We start from the raw sequence: 22,361 nt of genomic DNA, 5'->3' as shown, positions 1-22,361 counted from the left end.
TTTTAGTCCTTGTAATTTCAAATCATTTCAATTTGATATTACAATTCCATATCATTTTAAATCTAGTGCGTAAGTCCATTTTTTTGTGAAGTGGCACATTTTTGCACATGTGTCACTCCTGATTAGGTTTTACTTTTTAGTGTTGACGACTCATGTAACTTCACACTGGATGGACTAAATTGCTCTTATGTCACAAATAAACAACTCATTTAAATGACTGAAATGCACTTCTTCTCTAATTTAGGGTTATATACATAAGCAACACCTTGCTCTATGAAGAAGACAAGGTTACATGTGTTCCTAAAGTTGCAATTATGGAAGCAAACATCATTCTTGCTTCGTAAACTCCCTACTTTGTTTGAAAGTTTTGGTCAAATATGTGTTCATCCTTTTCTTTTAGAGTGTCATCCTTGTGTATTTTCATTCCCCTTCAATTCAGTTCGTGTTTTCTTTTATTAACCAGTCCAAATGTCACCAAGCATAGAAAACTCGTTCACAAGAATGAGTTTGTCAACAATCATACATCGAGGACCACTTGCAACATTTTGAGGAAAGCTTCCTCTATTTCAATGTGATTTACCCATATTAGTTTATATTGTTGACAAATTTGAAAGAAGGGGCAAAGATTTTGGAGATGTCCAAAATATGGAGAATGAGTTTTTTTTTTTTTTTTTTTTATCTTCATTTATTTTTGTTTTTACGTACTCCTTCCGTAATGTAATATAAACAAAATTGATGGTTGAAAAGTCACTATATATGGTTAAAAATTTAGTCGACATACATCAACTTTTTAATGATCTTTTTGCTTATATTTTATTTCAGAATGAATATAAACTCACTAATAAATGGAGAAGATCTTGACTCGTACTCCCTCCGATATATATTATAACTTTTTAGATTCATTCAATAAATGATGCCTCTATTTTCTAATATAGTTTAAATACTTTATTTATTAAATGAATCTAAGAAATGAACTTTATCTTATAATAGAGACAAGAGTAGTTATATATAAACTTTCAACTAAATATATACATATATTTTTTATAAAAAAAACTGAATATACATATAATTTTTTTGCATTAGTTAATTATGAAGTTGCATTTACACATTCTATTTTTTTTTTGAAGAATTTATACATTCTATTTGACGTCAATCCTCCAATTTTAAGAAAAAATAAAATAGATTATAATAATTCAGAGTTCATATAACCAAAATTATTTATTCAAGTTTGTAAAAAAATAAAAAATATTTATTCAAGAATTATTATGAACTCAAATTATTCTGAATAATTCGGTGTAGTTCATTAAACACTTGAGCTTAAATATTTGGTTGCATTTATATATATTCTATTCATGCTTAACCTGATCGACATGAATTAAATCGTATAATAATAGATTGATTGATACATACAAATAATCGAAGTGTGGGCTTTAGAACTTCTCTTTCTTTCTTTCTTGTTTGTTCATTCACAATCTCACAACAAGCAAGAAGAACTCTCCAAACTCACTCTTTCATGGCCTCCCAAGCAAGCCTCCTCCTTCAAAAACAGCTCAAAGGTAATCTATTCCCTTTTTTCATTTCATCGCTTATTTCAATTTCGCGTCAATTTTCCGCTATTTCTGATTAACCTTACTTTTTCTCACAGATCTTTGTAAACATCCCGTCGATGGCTTTTCCGCTGGTTTAGTCGACGAAACCAACATTTTTGAATGGAGTGTAACCATAATTGGGCCACCAGATACACTTTAGTAAGTTCTTTTTTTTTAATTAATACCCTTTTTTAATTTTTCATTAATTTATATGTTTTTCAATTGTTATTTTGTTTTTTATCTTATGTAATGATCATTTATTGGATTTTCTGTGATGGGGTTTTGGATTTTTCACTAAAAGATCGTTTTTTTAATTGGTGGGTTTTCAGAGTTTGGTTCAATTGGTTGGTTTTTGTGATTTTAATTTGCTTTTGAGTCTTTGTATTGATGATATTGTTTCATGAGGATTGAATTGAATATCAAGTAAAAGAAGTGATATTTGAAGGATTGATAAAAAGAATACAGATTATGGCCCTGTTTGGATAAACAACTTATAGCTCAAGTGCGTATCATGACAAGCGCTTGTGTGTAAGCTTACATAAGTTATTTCGATGCTTATAGCACAAAGCACAAGCACATATCATGATAAGCGCTTATGTGTAAGCTTACATAAGTTATAGAAAAATATAAAATTAAATTGTTTTTGTATAGTTTACGTGCAAAGTTTTGATAAGCTATCCTGGAGAAGTTATGAATATAAGCTGAAAAAAGCTTACGCGAAATGTCATAAGCTGTTTTTATAAGTTCTCCCGAATAGTCTCAAAAAACTTATACCAGTTTATAAGGTCAAATAAAACAGTTATGTTTATTTTATTTTCAATGCAGCTTCTCAGTTGCAAATTATTATGCTTTCCCGGTTTATTGATTATGATATTTATTCTAGGTTTTTTTGTTGGTTTCATTTATTTGCACTGGATTTTCATTAGCTGTAGGATTTGCTTTTTGTTCTTGTTTTACAATATATGCTCCTCATCATTAATTTACTTCCTATGATTGGATTGGTTTTGGACTTTAGTGCTTTAATAGTTTTTGTTTTGTTTACTTTCTGTGATCTTGATAACATCCGAGTTTGACCAACTACTCAGCTTATTTGTTTGCACTGGATTTTCCTTAGCTGTAGGATTTGCTTGTTGTTCTTGTTTTACAATATCTGCTCCTCATCATTAATTTACTTCATCCGATTGGATTGGTTTTGGAATTTAGTGCTTTAATAGTTTTTGTTTTGTTTACTTTCTGTGATCTTAATAACACCTGAGTTTGACTAACCACTCAGCTTATTTGTTTGTCAATGCTTTCAATTTCTTGTAGTGAAGGAGGATTTTTCAATGCCATCATGAGCTTTCCGTCGAACTATCCAAACAGTCCACCATCAGTGAAGTTCACTTCAGAGATATGGCATCCCAATGGTTGGTTTTCTCTCTGATGCACAGATACGTTAAATATTGAGTGTGTCATACTCGACACATCTGTATCTGATACCCGTATTGCAGTAACATCCTATGTTTTTTAAGGAACAACATATTGTCGTTCCCGATACGTTTTGCATCGGATGCTCGTAACTTGTCCGTGCATCATTGGATTTTCTCATTTGTGACATTTCTTTGATTAAAACAGGAAGTTGAATGATGTTGTTTGTTTGTATTTGCAGTATATCCTGATGGGCGGGTTTGCATATCTATTCTTCATCCTCCTGGGGATGACCCAAATGGTTATGAGCTTGCAAGTGAGCGCTGGACACCTGTTCATACAGTACGTGAAAACATAAAACCATAAATTCAATTCGTTTATTTCTGTAGTGTGATTTCTGCTTTTCATTATTCAATTGATATTGCTGGCTAAATCAATCAACTTAGTAATAGAAATGCAGATTAGCAGTGTCTAGTATTCGTCGAGCATGCTTGTATTTAATAGGGTGTGATTTTAAGCAACAATTTATTTACAAACTTCGATAGATGCAAAATACTTGTAAAGGAAGAGAAGTTGATCAGTTCTCATTAATGTATGACTAAAGTGACACTTGTGATCACAATTTACAGAAAGATATTCGTGATCATAACAAAAGTTGTGGGCTTTTCTTTGTTTACGAGGGAGAGAGTTTCTTTTCTTTTGATGCAGATGTATATGATTATGTCATGTTGTATCCGTGATGCATCTCCAACGTATCCGATGACCAATTTTTTTAAAATTAATAAGTTAAAAAGAAATTGGATACTTATGAGATATGCATCCAAGAGTATCCTAGGAGTATCAGTATCCGACCATCACTCATTTTAGAGTATCTGGACGCTAGAGTAGAAGCTTTCTCGGGCATGAGCCTGTAATGTTTACCTGCTATAGACTTGTTGTTTAAGACCTGGCTTGCCTTTTTAACATAACGATTTAATGCCTTACAGCTAATTTAAGTGTTAGTTGTTTCAAAGTTGTTTGACATTAATAAATTACAATAACTTTACTGAATGTCCTTGGGATATGGTATGCCACTTCTTGTCCACCATGAGTGTTTTGACATACTTGCTGCTTGTAAATCTTTTAGAACCTGTTTATTTGCTTATGAATAAATTCCACGTATGCTCTCTTGCAGGTAGAGAGTATAGTGTTGAGTATCATATCGATGCTTTCTGGTCCTAATGATGAATCTCCGGCAAATGTTGAAGCTGCAGTAAGTTTGACCTTTTTTCTTATTTACATGATTTTGTTATTGCCATCTTCACCACACTTCTCTTTTTATACTTATTTGCGTCCTAGAGAAGTAAAGGCAAACCGATATTGATCTAGATAATTGCGCAAAGGCTTTGTTTTACTAAGAATATGTTATGGACTTGGTTCCTTTATTTACTAGTAAAACACTATGTCCTTGGATTGCTTTAATGCTACATATATTCCAATTATTTATGTAGATATCTCTTTAAGATTGAGTATTTAATATAGTTCAGTTCTGATACGTTGATAATAACTACGGCGTGTCGAGAAAGAGACGTGGAATTATATATTATACAAGCATGTATAGTTTAATACTTCTCTAATAATGAGTAGATACGAAAGTGGGATAATTTCTTTGTTTACCAAGTTTGAGTTTTATGAGCGATTGAATACAATTGAAAAATTGATAATATCAATATAGTAGTTTAGGCATTACTCTTTAGGTTTAGACTTTAAACGAAACACAACTTTTGTAATTGAAGCACATAAGAAAATATGAGAATGCTTTTTCTCTTGGCATGTTGGCAGGCTTGGCAATGGGGCAGGTAGGGACGGGCTTTGCTCAACACAACCCTCCCACCCTTCAAAAAAACACTCGACACCCCTTCCTGCCACAAGTTCAGGGATGAAAATCCCAACTTAGTCCCACAAGAAAATATTAAAACCACACCCTGCTCACCCTAACCCACGTCTTGAATACTTTGAATAATTAGTTATAAAAATAATATTTAGATATATTTGTACAACAATAATCTTATAACTAATATATCATTTCAAGAAAAGTATAAGACATTTTAAAATGTGTTAAACTAGTAACTACTAGGCATGTCCATACTGATAATACGTGGAATGTCTTGTATGCAAAGGTCACTACTAGTAGTTATTATCAACGGACATCAGAACTTAGCGCCTAATATCTTTTGCCTGTTTTTTATAGCTTTCTTAAAATTGAATTTCTGTTGAGTGATTTTTCCTCTGTTTTAAGATTCCTTTCGGCCAGGCATGTCTATTGAGATCCCTACACTTGGCAAGGGATGTGTAGTATTAGGAATTTAGGAGCCCAATTGTCACTATTAGTGTTGTCAATTGTGGATCGCCGAAAAAAGCTGTTTGTTCAACAATTGTATGTGTCATTTTGAGTACTGAAGGATTTAATATATTATTCTGTTACTTTTTATTATGAAAATTCCTCTGTCCTAAAAGTACACATTGCTGTTGCTATTATCCTAATTGATACAGTGTATAGTACTTCAATCTTGACAGTTTGGAATATTGTTTTGGAACTTTTACTTAGACCTGTGTGATGTTTATATTGCAGAAGGAGTGGAGAGACAGGAGAGACGATTTCAAGAAAAAGGTTAGCCGATGTGTGCGGAAGTCACAGGAAATGTTGTGATTCACAGCCGGCCCCTCGTATCTTGCTATTGTGAAGTGAAGAACATACAACTTAATGTAAGGATTGGTTCACCTGTTACCGTTGATCTGTGTAGACTTGCTATTGGAAGTTGACAGCATATGCTTCTTTCTTCAGTTGCACGTTGTTGTATTCTTCTCTACATGGTCATTTGTTACAACTTTGAAAAGAAAAAAAAAAAATGTATTCTACGTGTTTTTGGCTAGTGTTTTGGGGGACTAGTAGTTTATTGGAAATTTAGTTCGTTCATTTGCATAACCTTTGCTAAAATTTGATATTAGGCGCCAAGTTTTGCCCTTTGCTTATACAATATTATGATATGGATGTTGCATTCTGATTTTATCATTTTGCCTTCTTTACTGGTATAATTGCCATTTTTGCTGGCATATTATTTGCGTTCTAATCATGTAGTTGTTAGTAGATATCCCTAACAAGTTGATATTTCTTTGGGGAGACATCACTTGATGTGCATATCTTTATCGAGTTCGATTAAATTGTAGTAAAATATTTTTGTAAATAGTAACAAAATGCATTAAATGGGAGGCTCGGTCTAGCGTGGGAGAGCTTGATAGGTCTCCCACCATGCACGAGTGAAAGAAATAAGTTTTAGTTGATGGATACTGGAATTTCTATGGCTTTTAGCATACACTGAAAAGTGAAAACACCAAATTCTTTTTTATTTTGATTCTCACTTTCCCAATTCTATCTTTTCTCGATTTGTGTCCTTTCTTTCTCACCAAGCAACCCAGATCTGCCATCCTTAATCATGTTGCGGTTTTTATGCCCATGAATACATAACGTTAATCTTGGTGGGACATAATTCCCACTTTTATTAGCCTAAGCTGTTTTCGTCATTGGTTTCAATAATCATGTTGTATGCTTTTAAATTTAAATTTGAAAAAGATATATGTTTCTTTTTTTGTTTTGAAATTTGAAAAAGATATATGTTGTTAGGGACAAATTTGTATAAAAAAATGTTCGACTAAAATCGACAATAGGGAAGAATTTCCAGGTGTTGCATAGATTGAGCAATAACTACTACATAATATGAATGATAATACATTTAACTTGCTAATTCAATGGTGAAAGTTTACCTTTGTAATATCAAGGTCTGGTTGGTGTATATGATAGGAATCCTAGGATAAAGACATGATATAATATCCCTAAAAAAAAAAAAGAAGACATGATATAATATAAAATAGAATAAAGATTGGATATGAGATAGACAAGATAAAAATTACCTCATGTGTTTGAAGCACACATGGTAACAAATCTGATAATATTATATATATAGACACACATACATATTTAAATAACAAATTTATCCCATTAAGTGAGGTTGATTGCATGAATCAAAGTTATGCCATAATATTCTATCATAAACCATATTTCCGTCCAATATATGAATTGTTAATAAAAAATTATTAACATATCTCCTTCAAAAAAAAAAAATTATTAACATATCATTGAAATTGAATTGAAATTATTTGAAAATTACAAAATAAAAAATATACGAAGTGAAGATTATAGAAAAATTTATTTTACATAATTAAAACCATAATGTTGTAGGATTATTTTAAATCAAGCTTTTATACTATTTAAAATGTGCATCAAACTTTCTTCAGAAGAAAAAAAAAGTGCATCAAACTGTTATATTAGATCCGTAAAAAATTAGATATAAAATTAATATCTAGAAAACTAAATAATTTTAACACAAATTAAAATTTAAATAATTGGAATATACAATTAAAATAAGTATTTTTTTATGGGAATATATTTAAAATAAGTATTATATTTATATTTAATGAGACACATATAGTTGTAAAATATATTCAGGATTTAGAGAATATGATTTGTGAGGAATTAAGGTAATGAGGTATTAATGTTTTATGCATCACACAACTAATGTTTTTTTTTAAAAGAATCACACAATTAATGTATAATGTAACTAACTTTTTTTTAATCTTTAAATAATTGAGAAATATAATTTCACCCTTTAAAATAATATTTTACGTATGATAGAAATATATTTTAAAAATATTTCCATCTAAATTTGTTCAACTATAAATTTAAGCATTGCTTACATTTTAATATATTGTAATTTAAACAATAAATTAACCTCATCAAAATGATTGGCAATCATTATTTATTTATTTATTTATTTTGGTACAAAACAATCATTATTTATTTTATTATAAATATTGCAACAAATGTAGAGTATATAATTAGATCTTTTAGCATAAATTATTTATTTTATTGGATTCTGATATACGTATAATCTTTTTATTTTTATGTATTTAAGTTTTAATCTTTATTATATATATTATCTTAAATTTTAGCATAAATTATTTATTTTATTAAATTCAGAAATACATATAATTTTTTATGTATTTAATTTCTAACCTTTCATTATATAATCTTAAATGTAATTCAAAAATTATTTTAGATTAAAATATAGATGAACTCGTGTGGGTAGACAAGATGCACTATTGTATATGGTAGAGAAGATGCACTACTTTCTTTTCTTACCTAAGATCCCACTGTATATATGTTTCCAAGAAAACCTTTTTAAATTCTAAATAAACTCGTCAGCGTCCCCCCCAAGAAAGATTGTTTGTGGGAGAGTACTTAGTGGGGGTCATTTTTCCCCATTATTTATGTTTTTGGTCCAATAAACAATAAGAAAAAAATATCATCCACACCTGCTTATAACTTTTTAACATTGCCAAATCAATTAAAGAATAAAATTTAGGTGCAATTTCTTAATTAAACACTTTTGTATGTTTTTGTTTGGAAGTCTGGACGAGCTTTAAGATTTTGGAAATATGAGTTAATGATCTTATATATTTAACAATATTAAACCAATTTATAGTCGACGTTGAATTAATCACTCATATTTGAACCCAACAATCTTTCTTTCAAAGAATCTTCTACATTATATACTTGATTTAAACATCAAGACAAAATTTATTGGGGTTTGGGGGAGCGTCTAGAGTAACAATAAATTTTAGTAACAATAAATTAAACGTATATGATCCTTAAGAGGCACTTACACGGTACACCATGTCTTTACCTATCTATGACTTTAAATTCACAATTTTCTCAAAGTTTATTATAATAAAAACAAAAAAAAATCAAGTTAAGAACCGTGTGAGAAAACATCTAATAATATGCACATAAATTTAAAACCATTTTTTTTACAACTATTATGACAACTTTCTCTTTCATACTCACATTATGTTTTTACTTTCTCTTTATTATTTTGGTTTTTGTACTAATACCTTATTTTCTTTGTAAATTTAGATTGTCCCAAAAATTATTATTAAAATGGTTGTTCAAATAACACAACTCTAAATTTGTTATGTAAACAAACTTTGATAAACATTTCATATATGTTTAAACATGCAATATCATTCTTCTCTGCATTTAATGGGCGTAAGTTTCGATCTAAACTTTTAAAAAAGAAAAGACACTTAAGTATTGTTGTTCTAAAAAAGACAATACGGATAGCCGTTCAGCTTTAACTAACTAATTATAAGACTATTTCACGGGTAGCACTTTGGTGCCATTAATGGCACCATACCATTAAATCTGGGCCACACAAACACATTGTCATTGCATCTGGGCCACACAACACATCTATCTTGGTGCCATTAATGGCCCAGATTTAATGGCATGGTGCCATTAATGGCACCAAAGTGCTGCCCCTATTTCACCATGATAAGTGCACTAATGTTCCCCCACTTGACCCTTCCTAGCTCTCAAGGGAAACATTTTAACAATGTAAAGGAAATTAAGCTAAGTGGAGATCTAGGTAGATCCCATTTCTAATCGTGCATGGCAAATTCCTTTTATTTAGTTCAATGTCTCTCTCTGAGTTCCATGTTGAATCCAATGCCACTAACAACCAGCACAAGCACAAACCAATTAAGACTTGTGATTTTTCATTTTAATAATGTTTTGAATATGACTTAGTTAGGTAAGAGTCTGAGGGATGTCTAATGATATATGAATATTGTCTTACATATTGCACATATATAATACTATGTTGAAGCTGAATGAATGACATCAACATCAATACGGTGAGGAAATAAAATTTGAAAATTACAGCTTTAAACTAGCAAGGTAAAAGTCTTTTTTGGTAAAAGTAGCTAAGAGATTTACTTATATAGCTAAATAGTTAAGTCACCAAAATTAATAATAATATATACAAGTTTAAAGCATATAAGTAGCACAATTCTTAATTTTATATCCATATTTTCTTCTGGCTACAAGTAATTAAAGCATCACCAACACATGTTGGAGAAAGAAAATATTTACCTATTATGGACACTAATCATTCCTCGACTTCAAAAGTTTTTTCTTCATTTGGCAATTCAACTGTATACGTTCAAAATGCTTTTGCAAAAAAAAGAAAAACTATGAATTTTAGTAATAATGCATTGAAGAGAGATGCTAATGTGTAAACAAATTCGTGTAAATCCCACCAATGTGTTACGTGTGGCATAGAGAGCTAGCCATACGATACTCAGGTTTCTGTCTTTTTTAATTTCCATTTTACCCAAACTTATCATTATATCTCCTACTGGCAAATGACCTCAACGATGGAGTCTTACATTCATATCTTTATTCAACGTTCCAATAATGCCGCGAGTCTGGCTTTGCTCCATTTATCAAAATTGATCTATTTACTGTTTATTTATGAGATACATAAATACATAGATATATTCGAGAAGGAGAAATTCTTGTGTAGAAACGAACCTAACATATCATTCTTACAAACAACAAATTAAAACATGACACATCATTGTTTTATTTTAAAATAATTTGGAAATAATTTAAGTAAATGAAAAATAACTGTTCCTCCTCTCTCTCTACCACTATTTGCAGTTAGTATTCTCCACCACCAATCATGGTTAAAAAAAAAAGTGACGTGTCATGTTTTAATTTGTTGTTTGTAAGAATGATAGTTAGGTTCGTTCCTACACAAGAATTTCTCTTCGAGAAGTTCATATTTTAATAAGTGAATTTCACTAATGAGTCTCATCATCACTTGTGTCGAACTTTTTTTTTATAAATGGACAATAAATAATAGAGCAAATCTAGTTATCTAGATTCACGTCAAGGCAAGTTAGTTTTTCAAATGAGAAATGATATTTGTACAATCACTTTTTGACAATTTTTGTGACAACTTTCACTCTCATACTCACATTATGTTTTTATTTTCTCTCTTGTGACGGGGATGTGCATCTTCTTTTGTTTTTCAGTTCAGTTCACGTTTTCTTTTTCTTCTTTAATTCTATTTAATTTAATTTAAGTCGGTTCTTGTTTTAAAGGGAGAACAAATGGATAAAAGTTTCATAAAAATGAGTAAATTATTCTTAAGGGAATTTGTATTTGAATTTCTATCCTTTCTTGTCATTTTTTCTTTGCTTTAACACACCTTAGGCACACGTTAGACATGTATAGATTTCAAATACATCTACTAGGGTTAAGGATTTTTTTTTAATGAATCCAGGAGGGTTAAAGACGTGCCGAAGTAATGATGAGTAATAAGACATTTTTATTAACTTATTAATGAAGGTTAGACTATCTATTTTTTAATATAATATTTTGAATGAAACAAACTACTTAATTTTGATGTACATTATATATTTTCATTCTCCATTTAGATATTTCATAGTTAATATTCGTATTTTATCTAATTAATCATAATAAATAAATGTATATAGGTATTAGTATTCTATAATTTTTACCTTAACAATGTAGACGTGCTCGTACTTCGGAAATAAATTCTCTTAAGTGTGATTTTAACATAAAAGGATAAAATTTGATCTTCCACTGTTTAAATTCATCCAATCTACAGTTTTCAGGTTTTTTTTTTTTTTTTTTTTGTGTGAAAGAATCTACAGTTTTCATGTGTTGCCCTCTTCATTTAAATGGTAAAAGATCAATTTATTTTTGGCTAAAGTGCAACTTTGGCCCCCTATCTTTCAAAAAGTGTCAATTTTGGCCCCTTAAGTTTGAAAACTACAATTTTGGTCCCCTATGTTTTAGCCCCTTTGCATATTTGGTCCTTTTGGTCAATTTTGACCGGTCAACGCCCATGTGGCATGCCACGTGGGTAATTATTAAATTAAAAATAAATAAATAATCATTTTTTAATTAAATAAATGAAAAATCTAATTAAAAACATTTAAAAAATCAGGAAAATTGAAAAAATATTAAAAAATTCTGGAAAAATGAAAAATTAATAAAAAAATTGAAAAAAATATAAAAAATTCTGGAAAATTGAAAATTAATAAAAATGAAAAAATACGGAAATTTTTTTAAAATTCTAGAAAAATAAAAAAAATCTGAAAAAATACGGAAAAAATTTAAAAATTCTCGAAAAATTAATAAAAATAAAAAATGATTAAAAAATAAAATAATCTAATAAAATGAAAAATAATGAAAAATTCTGAAAAAAATAAAAAAGATTAAAAAATTCTGGAAAAATGAAAAATTAATAAAAAATTATAAAAAAATATTAAAAAATTTCACAATTTTCTAAAAAATTAAAAAGATTAATCATGTGTATTTATAAACCGAGCTTAGGTTTTTTCAGTGTATTTATTTCCAAAAAATTTTCAGTGTATTTTTGTGTATTTATAAACCGAGAATAAGGGAAAAATATGTGTATTTATAAACCGAGCTTAGGTTTTTTGTGTATTTATTTCCAAAAAAATTTCAGTGTATTTTTGTGTATTTATAAACCGAGAATAAGGGAAAAAATATGTGTATTTATAAACCGAGCTTAGGTTTTTTGTGTATTTTTTGAAATTTCGAAATTTCCATTAGTATTTTTTCCTAGAACTTTTGAGTATTTATAAACCGGGAATTTTTGTGTATTTATACACTGAAAAAACCTAAGGTCGACATATATACTAATGAAAATTTCGAAATTTCGAAAAATACTAATGAAAATTTCGAATTTTTTTTAAATATTTTCCAGAATTTTTATTTTTTCATTAAAATTTTAATTAGAATTTTTCCAGAATTTTAATTTTTTTCAGAAAATTTCGAAATTTTAATTTTTCATAATTTTTATTTTTCAGAATTTTTCATTATTTTTCATTTTATTATATTATTTTATTTTTTTAATCATTTTTTATTTTTATTAAATTTTCCAGAATTTTTAAATTTTTCCCGTATTTTTTCAATTTTTTTCATTTTTATTAATTTTTCAATTTTCCATAAATTTTTTTTCAATTTTTTTATTAATTTTTTAATTTTCCTGTTTTTTTAAATGATTTTAATTAGATTTTTCATTTATTAAATTAAAAAATGATTTTTTATTTATTTTTAATTTAATAATTACCCACGTGGTATGCCACATGGGTGTTGACCGGTCAAAATTGGTCAAAATGACCAAATATGCAAAGGGGCTAAATCTTAGGGGACCAAAATTGTAGTTTTCATACTTAGGGAGCCAAAATCGCAACTTTTTGAAAGATAGGATGTCAAAGTTGCACTTTAGCCTTTATTTTTTTGGTCAGGGTAAAAGACCATATTTTACTCATATTTTTTATTTTTTTTTTAAAAGTTGTACTCTCGCATATGAAAACACACTTAAGTAGACCAGTTTTTCTGTGCTTTGATAGATTAAGACAAGAAAAATTAGGATTAGTTGACCGAAAAGAATCTAACATTTGTGTAGTATATATGGTCCTACGCATACATCACTTCCATTATCTATTTTTTTAATCAACAAAATATTATTCAGATACTTAGAGGAGAGTACCCAATGAAGTACTCAGACCTAATTAATACATCACATCACATCCATTATCACCTAAAAAATAAATAAATCCCAAATTGAAATTATTTACCACTTATCAAGTTATCACATGCTCTATTCCTCTTATATATCTCATTATATAAACCAAAGAGCATGCAAGAGTACTCAGCATCACAAACCAAAAAATATTAAAACCAAAATGGAGAGATCACCACTAAACCTTATGGTGAGTTTCTTCAACATTCCACCATTGTGGAGAGAGTGTCTCTCTTCAGCATTCAGAACCGCCTTAGCTTGCACCATAGTAGCTGGTGCAACACTTTATGGACCTACTTCAATTACAAGCCTAATAACATTCCCTGCATTTTCATACGTGGTTGTGATTCTCATTATCATAAATGATGCTACTTTAGGTGACTCTTTACGTGGTTGTTGGCTAGGGCTTTATGCTACAATTCAAAGTTTAGGTCCAGCTATGTTGAGTTTATGGGCTATAGGTCCAAATCATTTCTCTAAAGGAACAGCTTCTATTGCTGTGGCTTTGGCTGCATTTGTTGTGGTTTTACCTTCTCAATCAACACATTTGATAGCTAAGAGAATTTCATTGGGTCAGATTGTGTTGGTGTATGTATTGGCTTATTCTAATGGTGCTCATATTGATCCAATTATGCATCCTATTCATTTGGCAGCTAGTACTGCTTTAGGTGTACTTGCTTGTGTGGTTGCATTGCTTCTTCCTTACCCTCGTTTTGCTTGCTACCAGGTAATTTTATCATTTTCTTTCATGCTATGTTTAGAGACATTAAGTAGACTTTTTTTCATATGTAAAATGGAGTATATGTCCATGCTATGAAATAGTTTATATTATGTTAATGTTTGTATTCACCGTTAAAGCAACTAATTGTCACCTGTTTCTTGTATTATTCCTCTATAAATACACACACTATTATACTAATATATTAGAATAATTGAGACACCTTTGTTACTCTCGCGTCATTTTTGTTGTTGTTGTTGTTGTGACTTGTGTGTTCCATTACATCATAATGATTTTGGCTGTTTTAAGTGGCAAAAAAAAGCAGACCATATTTTGTTGTCTTGCACTGCATGTTATCATGTTCAAGTTCAGCATTGCTATATGTCGCAACGGAATTTCTCACGAACAGATCACGAATCAGTATTCTACAGTTTTTAATTCTAAAAAAACTACAAAAATCAATTGTTAAATGAATTAAAGTAAGTCTGACACACTATGAGACATATCTACTTTTGATCTTGTTCCATTGTGCCAGCACACGTGGTTACCTATCCTAAAGCTTTTCTCCACCAACCCTAACTTGGACAAACAAAATTCTTGATATTTAAAACCAATTTTTATTGTTACCAGACGTTTATCTCATTGTGATAGAATAGTTGGACCAATCATGTCATTAAAAGAGGGTATTAGTTTGGTGTCAAAGTAGTTACATGCATGTCGTGAACCTATCGTGAAATAAAATTTCGTTATATTAAGCATTACTCAAAGTGGATATGTCTCATAGTGTGGCAGACTTACTTTAATTCATTTGGCAATTGATTTTAGTAGTTTTTTTAGAAATTAAAAGTTGTAGAATACTGATTCGTGAGAAATTCCGTCGCGGCATATAGCACTGTTGATACAAAGAGTAATGCTTAATATAGCGAAATTTTATTTCACGGTAGGTTCACAACATGCATGTAACTACGTTTACACCAAACTAATACCCTCTTTTTAAGGACATGATGCAACAAAATGGTCCAACTACTCTATCACAATGGGATAAACGTCTGGTAACAATAAAAATTGGTTTTAAATATCAAGAATTTTGTTTGTCCAAGTCAGGGTAGGTGGAGAAAAGCTTTGTGATAGGTATCCGCGTGTGCTGGCACAATGGAACAAGATCAAAAGTGGATATGTCTCATAGTGTGGCAGACTTACTTTAATTCATTTGGCAATTGATTTTAGTAATTCTAAAAAAACTACTAAAATCAATTGCCAAATGAATTAAAGTACGTCGGTCACACTATGAGACATATCCACTTTGAGTAATGTATAATATAGCGAAATTTTATTTCACGATAGGTTCACAACATGCATGTAACTACTTTGACACCAAACTAATACCCTTATTTTAAGGACATGAAGCAACAAAATGGTCAAACTACTCTATCACAATGGGATAAATGTATGGTAACAATAAAAATTGGTTTTAAATATCAAGAATTTTGTTTGTCCAAGTCAGGGTAGGTGGAGAAAAGCTTTGGGAGGTATCCGCGTGTGCTGGCACAATGGAACAAGATCAAATGTGGATATGTCTCATAGTGTGGCAGTCTTCCTTTAATTCATTTGGCAATTGATTTTAGTAGTTTTTTTAGAATTTAAAGTTGTAGAATACTGATTCGTGATCTGTTTGTGAGAATTTTCGTCGCGACCTATAGCACTGTTGATCCACTTTTGATCTTGTTTAATTGTGCCAACACACGTGGTTACCTATCTCAAAGCTTTTCTCCACCTACCTTGACTTGGACAAACAAAATTCTTGATATTTAAAACCAATTTTTATTGTTACCAGACTTTTATCCCATTTTGATAGAATAGTTGGACCATTTTGTTGCATCATGTGATTAAAGAGAGGGTATTAGTTTGGTGTCAAAGTAGTTACATGCATGTCGTGAACCTATCGTGAAATAAAATTTCGCTATATTAAGCATTACTCTTTGTATCAACAGTGCTATATATATGTCGCGACGGAATTTCTCACGAACAGATCACGAATCAGTATTCTATAGCTTTTAATTCTAAAATAACTACTAAAATCAATTGCCAAATGAATTAAAGTAAGTCTGCCACACTATGAGACATATCCACTTTTGATCTTGTTCCATTGTGCCAGCACACGTGGTTACCTATCCCAAAGCTTTTCTCCACCTACCCTGACTTGGACAAACAAAATTCTTGATATTTAAAACCAATTTTTATTGTTACCAGACGTTTATCTCATTGTGATAGACGTTTATCTCATTGTGATAGAATAGTTGGACCATTTTGTTGCATCATGTGATTAAAAAGAGGGTATTAGTTTGGTGTCAAAGTAGTTACATGCATGTCGTGAACGTATCGTGAAATAAAATTTTGCTATATTAAGCATTACTCTTTGTATCAGCAGTGCTATATGTCGCGACGAAATTTCTCACGAACAGATCACGAATCAGTATTATACAACTTTTAATTCTAAAAAAACTACTAAAATCAATTGCCAAATGAATTATAGTAAGTCTGCCACATTATGAAACATATCCACTTTTGATCTTGTTCCATTGTGCCAACACGGTTGTCTATCCCTAGCAGTGCATTGGAAATCGAAATGTTTGACCTTTTTATAAAATAATTTCTTCTTTTGGCATCCTTAAAGAGTGCCCCGGGGGCACTCGTTAACAAGACCCTTAAAAAAATTATAGATATGAATTTGTTTATGACAAATAGATATATGAAATTTGAATACAGCAAAATCATATGAGAAGAGATAAAGTTACAATGCATTTTAAAATTTAATCTAATTATCAAATTAATAGTTCTTATTGAGTTTATCACCTCTACAAATTTTCATTAAATTTTAAACTACTTGATACCTCTTCAAATAAATTAAATAAATGTAAAATAATTTTTTTAAAAAATATACTAGGTTCCTTCAAAATAAAAATAAAATGTATACTAAGTCATAAATATCAATTGGCTTATTGCATAGCTACAAATGTGGACTCTATTTCAACTTTGGTGGCTTCGTCATTGAGATGATATAACTATAAGAAAAAAAATCTATTATTTCTTCTCATATGATTAGGGATATTTGTAAAAGTTTATTTAAATTGTATATTCAAATGCACTGAATTTTGTTCGGTTTTAAAAAAAAAAAATAGCTAGTATTGTACTAGAGTTATTGTGTGAACTGTGAAATCAGCTGTCTAGCTAGTTTTAAAGTTCTTGCCGTTGTTGTGTTAAACCTAGTCAAATCAATTTAAACAATATACTCCCTCCGTCCCGGTATAATTGACCTACTTTGGTTTTTCACACAGATTAAGAAAAGTGTATAAATGAAGAGGAAAGTGGAATATATTGTATTGAGAATGATAAAAGTAGTATTATTTAGTGTTATATTGTATTGGAAATGATGAAAGTTGTATTGAAAATTGAAATGGGTCAGTTATTTTGGGACACTTTTTTTTAGAAAATGGGTCAGTTATTCCGGGACGGAGGGAGTATATAACTTTGAATAAGTTAAACCTCATACAACTTTAAGGGTGCGTTTGGTTGCGAGAAGAAAATAAGAAGAGAGAAAGAGGTGAGAGAGAGTAAGGGAAGAGAGAAAGAGGTGAGAAATAGAGTAGATTTGATGTATTGTTTGGTACAAGTGAGAGAGAAGAGAAATAGAGAAGAGAGAAGTGTTGATTATTTTTGAAAGTACAAGAATGTCCTTAAAATAATCCTCTCATCAAATTATTTTATTTTTATTTTAATTTAATTAATTAATTGAAATGCCTCAATTATTAAACTGAGTTTATTTTATTTTTACTTAATTATAATTTAATCAATAAAATAATTAATGGTTTATTAATATTAATTAAATGAACCCAAGAAAAAAAGAAAGTCACATGATGATATAATAACAACAACATAGGCGTTCTTTCAAAAAAAAAAAAAACAACAACATAGGCGTGTTGCACTACATCACAAATTAAAGGGTGAAAAGGTAAAAATACTAAAATGAGCAACTTCTCTAGACTTTCTCTGCTGTTTTGGAGAGAAGAAAAAACATGTGGGCCCCATCTCAAATTTGTCTCTCTTCTCTCTTTCATGTGTGTGCCAAACAAGAGAAAATGCTAGTTTCTCCCCTATTTCTCTCTCTGATATCTCTCTCTTCAGCATTTCTCTTCTACCAAACAAAGTGTAAGTGCACTAGTGACACAAATATAAAAGTACAAGTTGTGAAATTTTCAATCCCTTTAACAACATATTGGACAAATATGTTGGTGCCATCCAGTACTAAAAAGCTATTCTAAGTAAATAATCATCCAAAGGTGGATTTTGTGGCAAAATGACAAAAACGAGTGTTGTTCAAAAGTTGAACTTGCAAACACTGAAAATTCGTACAGAAATATATACTCCCTCCGTCCCGGAATAACTGACCCATTTTCTAAAAAAAAGTGTCCCAAAATAACTGACTCATTTCAATTTTCAATACAACTTTCATCATTCCCAATACAATATAACACTAAATAATACTACTTTTATCATTTCCAATACAATATATTCCACTTTCCCCTTCATTTATACACTTTTCTTAATCTGTGTGAAAAACCAAAGTAGGTCAATTATACCGGGACGGAGGGAGTACTTATTATAGGAAAACATTTTTCTATAAATCTTTATGCCCCAAACATCTGACATTTAAGTGGAATCTTCACGTCACCCATCAATCGTGTGCTTCCTCTTAGTCTTTTCCTTGTCAAGTACACCAAAGCAGAAAATTCTATTTTCATTTCTACACAGTACACACACAAAAAAGTACTTGCATTTTATTTGAGAAGGAAAACGCTAGATATCAAGAATGGATTTTCTTGATGGATTCAAGAATGACATGGCAGAATAATCACATTTAGATTTTAATCTTTTTATTAACGTTTCATAATAAATAAATACATAATACCCACTACCCCATGATTTCCAGCCTGAGATTTTATTGGCTAACATTAATTTCGGGACAATTTCTTGATAAAATCTTTCTTGATATATAACATTGCTCATTTGAGAAACATATAATTCAAGGGAATGGATCATGACACGTAAATCATTAGGATTAATTGGGTGACGCTATGCTTCAATAGTTTGCAATTTGGAGTTTATATGGATTCATATGTTCAAAACCACTTTAGGAAAATAAAATAAAACAAAGCATTGAGTCGTACGGCATGCTCTCGAATCTGAATCTGATCTGGATTCTAATTCTATAGTGGTCCCTCTATATATTGTCTCGACATTTCTTAATTAATTTCATAGTAGTGCTAGTGTTAGTTATTATTAGTGGATTCTTCAATCATCATCATTTTGTCCCACATATCTATTGAGAAGCTAAGCTACCAAGTGTTAGGACTATTTTCAATATTTTATTTTACATGAATACGACATATACAAGTGTAACTAATAAAAATTCAAAATACTCATGTTAAAGTTATTTTAATAGTATCTTTAATTTTGAATTAGTGTCCAAGATCAAAGACAAAAACAAAAATTGAATTAGTGTTGCTTTTAGTAGACTAAATGTAAGATTTCTTTAATCTATAGACCTTAAAAAAAAAAAAAAACTGGAGAGTCTAAGTTTTGTTTCATGTTTATTGCAGGTGAACAAAAACTACAAGCTATTAACAAATAATGTGTTGAAGAGACTGAAGCTTCTTGTAAAGGTAATTAGTGAGGAGGAAAATACTTCTGCACTTGGATTAATCTCTCGTGTTAAGTCTTTGGCAGCCAAGCGAACCAAGCTTCTTTCCACCATCATGCGCTACCTTGTAAGTCCAACAAATTCATTTGATGAAATCAATATATACACCTCCATAATGTGTGAATTAGGATTCTCTATAAGTTATCAATTACACTCATTCACACTATCAGTACATTGATGGTTGTTAGATCAAAATATGGCGATCCATACCTTAATTTAAAATACTGAACTTGAAATTCACACATCCGATCTCGGCCGAATGCGTGCACTTGGTGACTGTAGGAAATTCAGATTCCATATTATGTATTAAGTGTTTCCTTTATTTTACCTGTGTATTAATTGTTTTCCTTTTTGAATAGGATGGCATGAGGTGGGAGAGGCTTCCAATTAATTTTTTCAAACCACATTACAATAAATTGGGAGAGAAACTTCAAGAGGTAGATACCAATCTAATAGGAATGGAATTGGCTTTAAGTTCCTACAAATCATTCCCAATCAACATTCTTGACCAAGACCTTAAACATGGTCTAAACACACTTGAGGAGCATGTCAGCCTAACCATTAAAAATGCTAAACACTCTTTCCTTGGTGGTGGTTCACTTACTGTTCCTGAATCCAATGCAAAAAACATAACACATTTTCTTCAATCCCTTCATACCATTCCAACAACTCACCAAGAATTACCCATCTTTTTCTTCCTATTTTGTGCCAAACTCCTTCACATGAAATCATCAACCGAAGGCCCAACAAATGTCCAAGCCCAGCCCATTCACAAAAAAGAAATTTCTCACGAAGGTAACGACGATAAATGGGCCAATTGGGCCACAAAATTGAAAAGCTCAAATCTTCTCCCGGCGATAAAATACTCTTTCGCATTGGGCCTATCAGTCTTCATGGGCTTATTGTATAGCAAAGAAAGTGGTTTCTGGTCTGGGCTTCCCGTGGCTGTAAGCTATGTTTCAGGTAGAGAAGCGACTTTTCGGGCCGCAAATGTTAAAGCCCAAGGAACGGTGATTGGAACTGTGTACGGTGTGTTGGGTTGTTTTGTGTTTAATAGATTACTGTCAGTTAGATTCTTGTCACTACTTCCATGGTTCATTTTCACAAGTTTCCTTCAACGAAGCCGTATGTATGGGCCTGCGGGTGGCATTTCGGCTGTGATTGGGGCCGTTTTAATATTGGGCCGAAAAAACATAGGCCCACCAAGCGAGTTCGCCATAGAAAGAATCATCGAAACTTTTATTGGGCTTTCATGTTCTATTTTTGTGGATCTTCTTTTCTGGCCCAAAAGGGCTTCAACATGTGCCAAATATGAACTCTCCCAATGTTTGTCCACACTTGTTGAATCAATTGGAACATTGAGCCTAGATAGCAAAACTGATTCACAATTGGGAGAAAATCAAAGAAAACTTAAGGCCCAAGTTAATGAGCTTAGAAAATTTGTGGTAGAGGCAGAAGCTGAACCTAATTTTTGGTTTTTACCATTTCATAGTGGTTGCTATAATAGGCTTTTAGGCTCATTATCAAAGTTAGTGGATGTTTTGCATTTTGGCGAACGTGCATTAAAATCACTTCAACAAGAGTTTCAACGAAGTGATAATTTTGTGAATGAAGAAGTGAATATGTTACAAAGTGAACTTCTACATGCTAAGGAAATCATGTGCTCTTCCATCAAAGGTCTTGAAGAAATTTCCAAGATGAAATCATTCAAGTTTGTTGAAAAAGAGATTGAAAAAAAGAACATGTCTAGTGATGTTGAAATGGGAAAGTCAAGAGAGGATGGCACATGGCTTTCGGGTTTGAGAGAAGATGGAATAAGAGAAATCATAGAGACTTTTCTTCAAAGGTCAAGAGATGTTGTTGAGAAGTTGTATAGTGATGAAGGTGAGAAGGAGGTGAAGAGTGAAGTTGTTTTGAGTTTGAGTGTTGTTGGGTTTTGTTTGAGTGTGTGCATGCATGAGACAATAGAGATTGAAAAGGCAATGAGGGAACTTGTTCAATGGGAGAATCCCTCTAGCAGTATTTAATTTGTGTGCGATGTCACGTAAACTGCATGCTCTCAACAAATGAAATTGATCTTGTCAAAAAAAGTGAAATTGATCTTGTCAAAAAGAAATGAAATTGAAAAGGTTGAATTTATATAGGTAGTATACTTCAATATTCTTAACAAAAAATAATGCACGATACTTACTACAATGTATTGTTAACATCTATATCAAAAAACAAAAAATAATGTACTATACATACCACAATGTATTGTTAACATCTATATCAAAAAAATTAAATTGTTAAAATCTCGTAAAATATTTGAACCTCTGCATATTTACCTGATCAATATCTTTGTGAGCTTTTTCAAAAAATATCTT

General features: G+C 30.7%; 2 protein-coding genes across 2 annotated transcripts; both read left to right on the top strand.

Moving 5' to 3' along the window:
* Nucleotides 1-1,419: 1,419 nt before the first annotated feature.
* LOC146950929 (ubiquitin-conjugating enzyme E2 7) lies at nucleotides 1,420-6,045 on the top strand. The gene is made up of 6 exons (XM_085746875.1): nucleotides 1,420-1,556; nucleotides 1,646-1,748; nucleotides 2,898-2,995; nucleotides 3,238-3,338; nucleotides 4,171-4,248; nucleotides 5,608-6,045. The coding sequence occupies exons 1-6, from the start codon at nucleotides 1,514-1,516 to the stop codon at nucleotides 5,683-5,685; spliced, it is 501 nt and encodes a 166-aa protein (XP_085603001.1). The 5' UTR covers nucleotides 1,420-1,513; the 3' UTR covers nucleotides 5,686-6,045.
* Nucleotides 6,046-13,650: 7,605 nt separating this feature from the next.
* On the top strand, nucleotides 13,651-22,145 carry LOC146950928 (P-hydroxybenzoic acid efflux pump subunit). Its single transcript, XM_085746874.1, has 3 exons — nucleotides 13,651-14,246; nucleotides 19,895-20,062; nucleotides 20,355-22,145. Exons 1-3 carry the CDS (start codon nucleotides 13,683-13,685, stop codon nucleotides 22,020-22,022), a joined length of 2,400 nt encoding a protein of 799 aa, XP_085603000.1. The 5' UTR covers nucleotides 13,651-13,682; the 3' UTR covers nucleotides 22,023-22,145.
* Nucleotides 22,146-22,361: the final 216 nt, after the last annotated feature.

Source organism: Medicago sativa, chromosome 2 (assembly GCF_051527215.1).
Source record: "Medicago sativa cultivar Bolivia chromosome 2, Bolivia_mono, whole genome shotgun sequence".
Lineage (NCBI taxonomy): Eukaryota > Viridiplantae > Streptophyta > Magnoliopsida > Fabales > Fabaceae > Medicago > Medicago sativa.
The sequence above is the reverse complement of the archived record's forward strand: the minus strand, read 5'-3'. Positions and strand labels throughout refer to the sequence as shown.